This window comes from Salpingoeca rosetta, assembly GCF_000188695.1.
Source record: "Salpingoeca rosetta unplaced genomic scaffold supercont1.21, whole genome shotgun sequence".
Taxonomy (NCBI): Eukaryota; class Choanoflagellata; order Craspedida; family Salpingoecidae; genus Salpingoeca; species Salpingoeca rosetta.
The window spans coordinates 64,903-77,402 of record NW_004754913.1 but is presented as its reverse complement, the minus strand read 5'-3'; the positions used below and the strand labels follow the sequence as shown (position 1 = coordinate 77,402).

Sequence of the window (12,500 nt, the reverse complement as noted above, 5' to 3'; positions counted from 1 at the left end):
CAGCGCCGTCATCATCGCCGTCTTGCCGCCCATGGAGTGCCCAACGAGGGATGCGCGGGAGACGCCGAGGCCCTCGCGCAGCGTGTGCGCCACGTCGCCAGCCATCTGCTCGTACGACATGGTGGGCGCGTGCGGGCTGCGGCCGTGGTTGCGCAGGTCCAGCAGAACGACGGGCCGGTGAGTGTGGTCGGCGACCATGCGGCCAATCGTGCGGAAGTTGAGCTGCGATCCAAACAGCCCGTGCAGAAACACGATGGGCGCGGAGGAGGATGCGTCTTTGGAGACAGGCTCGGTTTGCTTCGTGGCCCAGGCACTGCCACTGGATGGCTGCACGACGCTGTGCGCCAGTGTCAGGACGTCGCCATTGTTGTTCTTGGGTTCTGCAATGGTACAGTGGCAGGCAATGCAAGGGCACGTCAGCAGTGTTGTTAGGGTGGCAAGGAATGAAGCGGTGCGTTTGCACTTGTTGTGACGCTGCTGTGGTGGCGGTGATGATGATGATGATGATGATGATGATGATGATGATGATGATGATGATGATGATGATGATGATGATGATGATGATGATGATGATGATGATGATGATGATGATGATGATGATGATGATGATGATGATGATGATGATGATGATGATGATGATGATGATGATGATGATGATGATGACACGTGCGTCGTTGGGACCGTGTGTTTGTTTGATTTGGCGAGTGCCACTGTGTTGGGTGGTGCCGACACGACACATCACTACTCACAGCTACACAAGGTGCGCACATGCAGTGCTGGACGCGAAAGATGTTCAACCCAAGCGCTTGAAACGGGGTGATGTGGGTGTTGTGCTTGGTGTGCTGGAAGGAATGATTGCCGCAACAACAACGGCACACACACACACACACACACACATCCACCAACGACATTCACGCATGTCGCAGCTTACTCTGTGCGAAAGCACTCACCACTACTGGAGCTGCTGAGCCTCGAAGTTGACACCACCAGTGGTGCTAGGCGACTGCCAGCAGCGCCACTGCGGCCGACACACTGCTGTGCTTGCTGCACAACACTCGACAAGGACGGCAACAGCCGACACCACAGCGAGGACGCGTTCATCGCGGTTTGGTTGGTTTGGTTGGTTTGGTTGGCGATCAGAAGAAACAACGACCAGGACAAAACCAGCTTTTAATTCACGACAAACACGTCATGTGTCTTCATACGTCATCGTCATCCAGAATGTCATGTCATGTCACACCCTTCGTGCTCACTGATTGCAACATTCTTGCGTGGGTTGTGACGCTGCGTTTCAGGAAGCTCTGCCTTTATTCACCCGCCAGCGTCACGAAGCTTGCATGCAACTCGTGTGTCTCTCTCGCTCTGCAATCATCATTTTCCCCAACATCCTTTTGTACCTATTTTCGCTGTGTGACGAGGGCGTACGGAATGGACTTGCTCGTGAGGGCCGTCGACCTACTCGGAGATGAGGACGCTGAAGGTGGCAAGTCCAAGCTCCACCTCCTCAACGACGACGCTGGACAGCGTGCAGGGGGCGCCGAGGCCACCACCGGCGCTGGCACCGACAGCGGACGCAGGAGTCGGACCAGCAGCAGAAGTGACAACGACGACCACTACGATGACGACGATGTGAGCGACAAAAACGGCAACTGGAATATGCAACAGCAACAACAACAACAACAACAACAACAACAACAACAACAACAACAACAACAACAACAACAACAACAACAACAACAACAACAACAACAACAACAACGGTCTGTATTGTTGGTGCCAGGAGACGAAGAGGACGCTGACTTTGGCACGCAGCTGCACCAGGGCAAGCGACGCAGTGTGCGACAAATGTCACCAACATCCGCAGAGCACGCGCGCCGCATCAACCGCCTTGCAGCCAGAAAACACCGACGAATGGCCAAGGAACGTCTGCAACAGCTTGAGTCTGCGTCCCACCTGCTCGCACTGCGGCTGGCACGCCTGCAATCCGAGACGAAGAAGCTGAGCATGAAACGGGCATCGCTGCTGGAAAAGGTGCTTCAGGAGTACAGCCCGGCATCCACGAGGCGAGCTTGGCTAACCGCGAGGCTTGCGAAGCTTTCACAACAACAGCAGCAGCAGCAACGGCAGCAACGGCGGTCTGGACAACGCCCACAAGAGAGGAAACAGCTGGCAGTGGCCGCTGTGCATGCAGCAAGCGGTGCAACAAGCTGTATCAGGAACGCACAAGAGCTGTCCAACGCTTCTGTTGTTCAAGTACCCAAATCCCCCATCAGCAGCAGTGCCAGCAGCGCCAGCAGCGCCACGGACGCTGAGCAGATTACTCAGCAGCAGCGGTCGCTGTCGCCAATGAGCGCGTCCGGATCGTCAACCATAGGCCAGGCCGTCCCCACTTCCCCTGCCTGTTCGTCCACTGTATCGAGGAGCCCGCAACGCATGCGCCAGACGAGAAAGAAGACGTTGGGAAAAACCAAGGCAGCTGCATCTCAGGCATCTCGCAGACCAGCGCGGGCCGGCGCAGGAAATGCCGGTGGTCCCGCCCACCGCCGTCGGCAGCGCCCGTCGCCTGCAGTCGAGGGTCCGCACACCATCAACACAGACACAACAGCTGCAGGCAGCACACCAGCAGCGAACACCAAGGACCATCACCACGCAGACACGAAGACGGGTGCGTCGAGTGCATCGGAGTCTGCGGCCACCACCTTGCTACAGGCACAGCAGCGCGAATTTCTGCACAAGCAGCTGCTCCTTCGCCAGCATGTCCTGCAGCAACTTCTTTGGATTCAACAACAGCAGCAACAGCAGCATCAAGACCAGGGTGGCATGGCTTTGGCTGCTCCTCTTCTGACATGGCCTCAACACACGCACAGCCCTTTGTACAATCAGGCCCTATTTAGCCATGTGCGACAACAGCAGCTGCTGCAAGCCTCGCAAACTCAGCAGCATGTACAGAGTGGTGGGGATGAAAGTGGCAACTGCTTGAACGCCAAGACACAGCCGCAACAACAACAACAACAACAACAACAACAACAACAACAACAACAACAACAACAACAACAACAACAACAACAACAACAACAACAACAACAGCAACCGCATTATGTGTACGGGCGCGGATGGTTGCCTGGAGCCATGATGTTTGGCGGCGCCACGCTGCCGGCCTTGACACCGCAGCAGCAGCTTGCGCTGCAGATGCAGCAAACCAAGGGGCTGATGGAACGCCGTTCTGCAATGGGCCTGACGACAGCTGCAGTGTCTCGCTTCCCCAACACGACATCCTACGCCGCCCTCCCAACCGGGATGCCTGGTCTGCCCAGAGGTATGGGCTTCCCTCAACTCCCAACCTCAGCGACAGCAACAACAGCAACAGCAACAGCAACAGGCCGAGCAACTACAGCGGTAGCAGCAACAACGGCAGCTGCTCTGGCAACAAGAACAACAAGAACAACAACAAGACCACCTCTTGCCGATGCTGCTTCCTTCACCATGCCGGTGACACAGGTGCCCATGGAATAGGCTAGACTTACCAACCCTTCTGGCGTGCTGTGGATCGATCAGAAGAGGAGAGAACGAGGGAGAGAGCGCGCGTGTGTGTGATTGAGTGAGGGTGTGCGGTGTGCGATTGCGCGGTGTGCGGTTGCGCGGGAGAAAGTGAGGTCGTGTGGGTGCTTGTCTTTGTAGGTTCGTGTTGCGAACAGCAGCATGCGCCATTCCACTCCTTTGACATTCTTGCTGATGCTTGTGCGTTTCATGACATGGTACGTTGTGAGCGGGCGCTCGTTTCATCGTCGTTTGTCAACCGCACAGTTGTGCCATGTGTGCAATATAAAAGGTGTACCTTGACCGAGCTTGGAGTGTGTGCGTGAGTGTGTGTGAGGGCGGGGAGGGAAACAGACAGACACTGTGTGTGTGTGTGTGTGTGCGTGCACGTCTCTCTGTCTCTCTCTCTCTGTCTCTCTCTCTGTCTCTGTCTCTCTCTTTGTCTTTGTCTTTCCTTGTTCATTTTTTATGTTCGTTCTTCAGGGCCAACACACCAACGCAATGAGTGAAAAAAGGAAGCCAGGATGTACGTGAATGCCTTCTAGTCATCGCAGACGCTGGACGACACGTGCGTGTTGTTCTGATCACGTCATGTCACCACAACACAACACACGAACAATTGTTTTTGCTCAGCGAGCGTGTCAGTGCAACTTGCGTGTACTCGTGGGTGTGTGCGTGACTTGTGTTGTAACAAGGAGGGAAGGAGCCACGAGATGGGAAGCAAGTCACCGAGTCATGAAGTTCTTGAGACGGTGTGTGAACGGACAAGGAACAAGCACTGGAACATTCCACGCAAAGGGAGGAGGCTTGAAGGCCGAGGGGTTTTGTGTCCTTCTTGGCAGGTGGCAAATGCGCATAAGCCAACCTTGAGCTTGGGTTTATTTGATGGCACGAAAATTGATGGTTGGCATTCGTGAATCGCCAGCAGTGTTAACACGTGAGCGCGTAACATTCAGCAGAAGCAACAGAACGAGCAAGACGACGCACAATCCACAGCCAGCCAATCCACAGCCAGCGATCAACCCCCCGAGCTTGTAAGTTGATGCTTGACTGTAACAGAGCGAACCCCTTTTCCTGAGCGCGTGCTTGTTGAGCCACAGTTGCACCTCATTTCACGAGTGTAGCTTGAGAGTGATTCGTAGATCACAAGTCATAGAAAAACACGTAGCGAAAGAGCACACACACACACAGACAGGAGTTGATCTTTTTGTTTTATTTCACCAGTTCATCAGCTCTCACCGTTCTTTCTTCCTCACCCTTGATCTCTTCCATTCTCCTTGAGATCCCACACCCGTTCACTCCGCTCGTCTGTGTGCGTGCGCGTTTTCCCTTGCCTCTAGGTGTACTTTTCGCTTCTTCTCCTGTAGTTTGCGCATACTTGCTAGCCATGGCCGTCCGCGCCCAGTACGAAGGAAGCAACGACGTTGGCGTCTTTGCCACCCTTACCAACAGCTATTGCCTCACCGCGCTTGGCGCATCAGAGAACTTTCACAGGTGTGTTTGTGATGTGATGTGCCGTGGTGTGTCGTGATGAGGGTTTGCTGCGGCAAGGTGACGGCTGCGTTTGATGTGATTGACGCGCGTGTGTTGTCGTCGTTTGGTTTGCGTTGGGCAATGTGTGCGACAGGTGACCCTCTCCGAGAGAGACAGAGAGAGATGGAGGGGGAGGGCGTCACACACACACACACACATACACACGCACATACACACACACACACATACACACACGCACATACACACACACGCACATACACACACGCACAGAAATCCACACACACGCACACAACACACGCACAGAAATCCACACAGACAGAAATCCACACAGACGCACACACGCACACACACACATGCACGCACGCACACACACACACATGCACGCACGCACACACACACACATAGACACAGTGTGGTGTTGTTCCAAGTCCCTTTCCATCATCATGCTCACGTGTGCTCATGCGTTTGTGCCAATCATCGACATGCAGTGTATTTGAGAGTGAAGTCGGTGAGGTCATTCCCGTGGTCCACTGCAGCATCGCCGGAACAAGCATCATCGGCCGTCTCACAGCAGGTACGGGCAACCCCCCTCCCGCCCCTACAAGAGAAATGTCAATGTCAATCTAGCCCGCACAACCTGCATTGTGCACAAAACCCTCAAACAGTCCTGTGCATTGATTGTTGTCGTGGTGTTTGTTTGGTCGTCTGCGCGATATATGGTCCGTTTTGTGCCCGCTGCTCACTGGCTGCTTATCTCCACGCCTTGTTCTATGCTTCTTGGTTGCCAACTCTGTGAACGCGTGCACAGGAAACCGCCACGGGCTTATCGTGCCCAACTCAACCACAGACCAAGAGCTGCAGCACATCCGCAATGCGCTGCCAGATGCAGTGAAGGTGGTGCGCGTGGAGGAGCGGTTATCTGCACTGGGCAACGTCATTGCGTGCAACGACTACGTGGCCCTCGTGCACCCTGATCTGGACAGAGAGACGGAGGAGATTATCATGGACACACTCAACGTGGAGGTGTTCAGGCAAACCATCGCAGACAACGTCCTTGTTGGCTCCTACTGCGCCCTCAGCAACCGCGGTGGCCTGGTACGTTTGTTTGCGGCATGTGTGTGTATTTGGTTGTGTGTGTGTGCGTGCATGCGTGCGTGTGTGTGTGCGTGCATGCGTGCGTGTGTGTGCTTGAGTGGTTTGCAATTGCACGTGCACGTGCGTTTTGTGTCGACAAAGTATGCGACCAGAACGCATGGCCCCTTATGTGTGCACCCCCTTCGTGTTCTCACATGTCGTTGTATGTACGCCACCGTTGCGGCCTCCTTGCGCGTGCGTGCGTGTGTATGTGTGTGTGTGTGTGTGTGTGTGTGTGTGTGTGTGCACAACCGCTGTGTACGCGTTAGATCCACCCTGGCACGAGCGTCACAGACCAGGACGAGCTCTCATCCCTTCTCCAAATCCCACTCGTGGTGCGTGTGTTTGATCGATTGCTTGAATGTTCGTTTGATTGTTTTGTTTGTGTGTTTGTTTGTTTGTTTGCTTGGGTTTGCGGCTCTTGTAGTTGGATTACCACAACCCATGTCCCGTTTACACACACACACGCACACGCGCGCACACACACACACACACACACCAGCACCTTTCCTTCAACCTACACAACTATTCACTCCCCTCACACTCATGTACTATCCACCCCTTCACATCCCATGCAACGTCTACTGTGCTGTGCAGGCCGGCACTGTGAACCGCGGCAGCGATGTGATTGGCGCGGGGATGGTGGTCAACGACTGGGTTGCCGTGTGCGGCATGGACACAACGAGCACAGAACTTGCTGTCATTGATCAGATCTTTGGCTTCCAGGAGCAGCAGCAGTCGTTCCTCCCAGCAGAGTTTCTCTAGCCCACGACTTTGGCCAGCGCCGGCTGGGTTGTGTTGTGCTGCGTGTGTTTTGTGTGGTGTGATGTGATGTGTTTTGTGTGTGTGTGTGTGTGTGGTGTGATGTGATGTGTTGTGTGTGTGTGCTTTGTGTGTGCTTTCTGTGTGCGTGTGTGTGCGCGTGCTTTGTGTGTGCTCTCTGTTGCTATTCGTGTTTGCTCTCTTGTTGGTGTCATTTCCCCTGCCTTGTTGCTGTTGTTGTGCCAGGCGTCAAGCCATGTGCGGCGGAGTAAAACGTGGCTCCCGCAACTCATCAGCAACTGTTGTAAAAGGAGGTGGTTTTATATGGGGGCGCACATACATATGTACAACATCAACTACAACAAGAGGTGGAGACGCCCCGCTTCCAACGCAACAGAAACACCGCAAACCACGCAAAAGGCGAACAAGACCAAGACCAAGACGAAGCAAGTACAGTACACAGCGATGGAAGCACGAAAGCAGAGCAACGTCATATGCATGTTTGTGGTAGCTCGCTGGTCGCGTTAACAAGCAAGGGCGACATCACAAAGAGCGAACGTGAATCGATAATCGAGAAGAAGGAGGAGGAGGAGGAGGAGGAGGAGGAGGAGGAGGAGGAGGAGGAGGAGGAGGAGGAGGAGGAGGAGGAGGAGGAGGAGGAGGAGGAGGAGGAGGAAAGACATTGTGCCATTGAGCGTGCGTGCCGGTGTGTGGTGGTGGGGGGGGGCGTTGGGGAGCGGGCGTATGCGAGATGCAACAGCAGCCCAGTTGAGGAGGGGAGGGGGAGGGATGCTCCAACACGAGAAACGGACGCACATCACAATCGAAGACCTTTGCGCTAGCGACTGCCTCGCACACACGCACAAACGAACAAGCAGCGTACGCAAGTACACATGTGCATGCGCACGGACACTCGCACACACGCACAGACGAACAGTCATGCATGGATGAACAATCACGCACAGACGCAGACAAGCAATCACGCACAGGCGAACAATCACACACACAACACACACACACACACACACACACACACACACACAACACACACACACAACACATGAACATGGCACGGTTATGAGAGAATGTCTTCGTCACGGAGGTATTCGCCAACATCGGCCTGTCGAAAGACGACAATCCCTGTGGGGTCCATGGTTCTGCACTCCTGTGTGCTCTTTGCGGTGGCGCCAAACCCAAGCGGCAGGTCATTCATGTTGTACACCACCACGCCCTGGTACTGGGGCGTGTTCTCTGTCATGCGCGCGAGGCCGTTCTTCAGCACGTGGTTGCCGTACAGGAACGACTGTTCTGCGGCGGGCTTGACCCACACCTTGTACACGGCATAGGCGGAGAGGTACGGCAGCGCGGTCACGTGCATGCGGAACTTGCGGCTGCGGTTAAAGCGGCCAAAGCACGTGCCCAGGCCCATGAGGTTGTCGCGTGCGCAGTTGGTGGCCAGGCGCATAATCGCCTCGCTCACATAGTACACCCTGTCCTTGTGCAGGCGGAAGCAGTACGGGCCGTCTGGTCGGTCCAGCAGCAGGCGGATGTTGGGCCCAATGTACCGGGCCAGCTTCTCAAAGAAGACGGTCGTCTCGTCCTCGGTCAATGGGCGCATCGTGGCAGTTGGAGGTGGTGGTGGTGGTGGTGGGAGCGGGGATTGGAAGGAAACCACTCAGTGGGGGTGGAGGCAGGCGAATCTATTTTAATTTAAGGAGGATAGAGAGGCAAGGGTTGTTTGCAAAGCGTAAGGGCACAGAGAGAGTGTGTGTGTGAGTGTGAATGAGTGTGTGTGCGTGTGTGTGAGTGTGAGTGTGAATGTGTGTGTGAGTGAGTGAGAGAGTGAGGAGTGTGCATAAAGAGGAGATGGGAGGGAAGACGAGTGGAAGCAAACACACACAGACAGAGAGACAGACGCACACGCACACACACCAGCCCACACACACACACACACACACACACACACACACACACACACACACACACACACACACACACACACACACACACACAGACACACACTCACTCACACATACACACACAGACACACACACAACCCATCTGCAGATCGCGCACCTTGGTTGTTCTCTCGCAAACACGTGGGTTTGGGAAATTTTGTGAATGTCTTTCATGTTTACGCAGCAGCAGGGGAAGCCACAGCAAGAAGACAACAAGGGCAACGAGACAAGAAGGACAACGACGGCTCAATTTCCGTTTTGTTTGTGTGTTGGTCACTGTCACATCGCTGTCACACATCAACAGTCAGCAAGCAAAGAGTCCATCCACCGTCAAGAAGAAGGGATGATGGGAGAGTTGAGTGTGAGAGCTGGCCGCCGCGGAGGTGGCTGTTGGACGACGGTTGCAGCCATCGCCTTGGCGGTGCTGTTGGCGGTTTTGGTGGGATCATTGGACAGCGCATGGGCGCTTGAGCGAGGATCACGATCCGACACGATGGGAAAAGACATGCAGCAACAGGTGTCAGCGCATCGCCCACACATTCTGTTTGTGGTCGTGGACGATCATGGTTGGAATGACTGCGGCTTTGCTGGCACGCGCGTGAAGACACCGACCATCGACACCCTCCGATCCGAAGGCATCGCCCTCAACCAACACTACGTGCAAAAGGTTGTGTGTTTGTGTATATGTGTCTGAGTTTGTGTCTGTGTTTGTGTATGTGCGTGTGTATGTGTGCGTGTGTATGTGTGCGTGTGTGCGTGTGGTGCTGCGAGTTAATTCAGCTGTTGTGGTCTTTGTTGTTAACTTTACATTAGTCAACTGAACCGCGTCTTCGCCTGTTGGTTTCGTGAAACGCGCTCAGCAACACATGCATGCAAACACTACACCCCACGTTCTTCTTCATGCTACCACTTGTTTCGCAGGTGTGCAGTCCAACGCGCGCGGCGCTCATGACCGGTCGATACCCGCACCGCTACGGTCAGTGCCGTCTGCTCACGATGAACATGTGATCCCAGTTTTGCCGCAGGCAGCCACAACCAAGCAAGCGTGGCACCTGCTTGAGACCACACCCACCATAGGCGTGACACCACACCCACCTGTCTGGGCTTCCTCAACAACCCCTCCCCTGTTTTTTTTTTTTTTTTGGGCGTGTGCTTTCCCGCACGAAATGGCAGGTCTGCAGTTTCCGTTTTGCGGCGGCGCTGCCATGGCTCTCAACAGCAACGAGACGCTCTTGCCACAATACATGAAGTCTGCTGGCTACACGACGCGCGCTGTCGGCAAGTGAGTCGTGAACACGAAGCGGTGGCTGGTGGAGGTGGATGTGGTGTATGTGTGCGTGTGTGTGTGCCTGTGCGCTGCGTGCGTTGTGTTTGTGTGTGTGTGTGTGTGTTGTGTGTGTGTGCATGTGCATGTGTACATACGTTTGGGTGCGTTGTGAGCATGATATGCGTACACATACGTGTGCGTATGCACTTTATGTCTGCACGCATTGTGTGTCGGGGTTGTGTTACTGTGTGTGCTGGCATGGTCCACGACAAAAAGCAGCCGTTCATAATTGCTGCAGCTCACACCCCGCACCGCCCACGGCACCACATTGACCAGATGGCATCTTGGGTTCACCGAGTGGCAGTTCACGCCAACGTTCCGGGGATTCGATTCCTTCTACGGATTTTACTCTTGTGCCGAAGACTACTTCTTCCACGGCCTCGGCTTCAAGAACAGCTCAGGTGGGCGGAGGTGTGTTGTGTAGTGTTGTGTTGTGTTGTGTTGTGGCTGTGGTGACCTGTGGGCGAATGAGGCTGCAGATTTCATTGTCGTGTGTTGCCGTATGTCATTGTGCTTTGGATTGACGCACGTTGTCTGCACCCACGGCCCTTGCGTCGGTACAGGCGCACACGTGAAGTCTCTTGACTTCCATGACGACGCCCGCCCATCCTGCGGCGCAGACTGCTCAAAGGTGTGACATTAGCTGTTGTAACATTGCACTCTTGCACGCCGTGCCCTGTGTGTGTGTGTGTGTGTGTCTGTGTGTGTGTGTGTGTCTGTGTGTGTGTGTCTGTGTGTGTCTGTGTGTCTGTGTGTCTGTGTCTGTGTGTGTGTGAGTGTATGCTCTGTCGTGTGCAAGGATCGTCTTTGCAGCTGTGTGCAATCTGCTTATGCAGCCGTGCTGTGGTTCACGCAAGACATGGTGCCCTTCCTCCTCCCCTGCAGGCTGCGTTTGAGGCTGTTGGCACGGACTGGCAACACTACAGCACCACCCTCTTTGCCGGTCGCATTGTCGACATTGTCGATGGCCACGACCCCTCCCAACCGCTCTTCCTGTACTTTGCATCCCAGGTCCGTTGCAAGTTGTGTGTATGTGAGTGTGTGTGTGTGTGTGTGTGTGTATGGATGTGCATGTGTGTGTATGGATGTGCATGTGTGTGTCTGTCTATGTGTGTGTGTGTGCTTTAACCGTTTTGGCATGGGAGATATGACGTGTGTTCGTCCTCATCGTCACACCTCGTATGACCAACCGCGCCCGCCCTCATGAAATGCTCCACCACTCCTCCACACCATCCCCAACCCATGCAACCTGCATTGCACAGGACACCCACAATCCTGGCGAGGTCCCACAGTGCTACAAGGACAGGTACAACACGACCGTCCCCGATCAGGTGCGGCGCAAGCTTGCAGCCAAGCTCACCACCGTGGACTCCGCCCTCGCAAACATCACTGAGGCGTACAAGCGCAACGGCATGTATGACAATCTCCTCAGTGAGTTGGCCGAATGCGTTGCTTTGTTGTTTGTTTTGTTGGTTGCTTTGTTGTTTGGTTATTTGCCTGCTTGCTCGGTTGTGTCTTGTGTTACAATGACACAATACGGTGTGTCCTCCCTCTCCCACTTCTGCTCACTACATGTGGTCTATTCTCAATCGCGTCCATTGTTGCATCACCACCACCGCATTTGCGACGGCTCCATCACCACCACCGCTTCACCACTCGCTTCGGCTCGTGCAAATGGCAGTCGTGTACACGGCGGACAACGGCGGGCCCATCACCGTCCAGTCCGGACCAAACAAGGTGGCGGGCCCCGGTCACACACACACACACACACACTCTCTCTCTCTCTCCAAGGAGGCAGTAGTGCTTGTTTGTATGTAGTACACTTACCATTCATCGTTGGCGTGTGTGTGAATGTGTGTGCTTGTGTGTGTGTGTGTGTGTGTGTGTGTGTGTGTGTGTGTGTGTGTGTGTGTGTGTGTGTGTGTGTGTGTGTGCCATCGTGATGACTTTATGAAAGTGTTTGTGTCAGATTTCTCACCACCACCATCACCGCCTTGACCACCACGAACCCAACGTCAACCTGTTTTTTTTTTTCTTTGTATTGCGACTGCCAGGGCAAGCAAGAGGACTCCATTGGCTCGTCCAACTACCCCCTTCGTGGCGGAAAGCACAACGCATATGAGGGCGGTGTGCGCTCCACCGCATTTCTCTCCGGTCCAGCACTCAAGACACTCGCACGTGCGTTCCATTCTGCTTGCTGCATCGTGGTGTTGTGTGTGTGTGTGTGTGTGTGTGTGGTGGGTGGTGTGTGTGTGTGGTGGGTGGTGGTGTGGTGGTGGTGGGTGGGT

The 12,500-nt window shown here is 54.6% G+C and overlaps 5 protein-coding genes across 5 annotated transcripts in view; 3 read left to right on the top strand and 2 right to left on the bottom strand.

The window, feature by feature from the left end:
* PTSG_08015 (alpha/beta hydrolase) overlaps positions 1-1,212 on the bottom strand; it is a gene marked incomplete at its 3' end in the record, with an annotated part of 1,731 nt that extends 519 nt beyond the window's left edge. Inside the window, exons 1-2 of the mRNA XM_004990980.1 lie at positions 951-1,212; positions 1-380 (exon numbers count right to left, since the gene is read on the bottom strand). The exon at positions 1-380 is cut by the window's left edge and continues 519 nt beyond it. Coding sequence (XP_004991037.1) covers positions 1-380; positions 951-1,101 — 531 coding nt within the window. The 5' untranslated portion in view covers positions 1,102-1,212. The remainder of the gene's footprint in view (positions 381-950) is intronic.
* Positions 1,213-1,428: 216 nt separating this feature from the next.
* Positions 1,429-3,513, top strand: PTSG_08014 (uncharacterized protein; the record flags this gene model as incomplete). Its single annotated transcript, XM_004990979.1, has 3 exons — positions 1,429-1,579; positions 1,781-2,757; positions 3,088-3,513. 3 exons carry the CDS (start codon positions 1,429-1,431, stop codon positions 3,511-3,513), a joined length of 1,554 nt encoding a protein of 517 aa, XP_004991036.1.
* A 915-nt stretch (positions 3,514-4,428) lies between these two features.
* Positions 4,429-7,215, top strand: PTSG_08013 (integrin beta 4 binding protein). The gene is made up of 6 exons (XM_004990978.1): positions 4,429-4,571; positions 4,878-5,031; positions 5,520-5,605; positions 5,840-6,126; positions 6,435-6,500; positions 6,763-7,215. Exons 2-6 carry the CDS (start codon positions 4,925-4,927, stop codon positions 6,928-6,930), a joined length of 714 nt encoding a protein of 237 aa, XP_004991035.1. The 5' UTR covers positions 4,429-4,571; positions 4,878-4,924; the 3' UTR covers positions 6,931-7,215.
* A 720-nt stretch (positions 7,216-7,935) lies between these two features.
* Positions 7,936-9,037, bottom strand: PTSG_08012 (uncharacterized protein). Its single transcript, XM_004990977.1, has 2 exons — positions 9,004-9,037; positions 7,936-8,627 (listed from the first exon to the last, which is right to left on the bottom strand). The coding sequence occupies exon 2, from the start codon at positions 8,543-8,545 to the stop codon at positions 8,003-8,005; it is 543 nt and encodes a 180-aa protein (XP_004991034.1). The 5' UTR covers positions 8,546-8,627; positions 9,004-9,037; the 3' UTR covers positions 7,936-8,002.
* Positions 9,038-9,305: 268 nt separating this feature from the next.
* The window catches only part of PTSG_08011 (uncharacterized protein), a gene marked incomplete at its 3' end in the record, with an annotated part of 5,703 nt that continues 2,508 nt past the window's right edge, over positions 9,306-12,500 (top strand). The window contains exons 1-9 of the mRNA XM_004990976.1: positions 9,306-9,552; positions 9,807-9,861; positions 10,059-10,167; positions 10,489-10,613; positions 10,776-10,843; positions 11,098-11,223; positions 11,475-11,643; positions 11,894-11,949; positions 12,267-12,390. Of these exons, the coding sequence (XP_004991033.1) occupies positions 9,379-9,552; positions 9,807-9,861; positions 10,059-10,167; positions 10,489-10,613; positions 10,776-10,843; positions 11,098-11,223; positions 11,475-11,643; positions 11,894-11,949; positions 12,267-12,390 (1,006 nt within the window). The 5' untranslated portion in view covers positions 9,306-9,378. The remainder of the gene's footprint in view (positions 9,553-9,806; positions 9,862-10,058; positions 10,168-10,488; positions 10,614-10,775; positions 10,844-11,097; positions 11,224-11,474; positions 11,644-11,893; positions 11,950-12,266; positions 12,391-12,500) is intronic.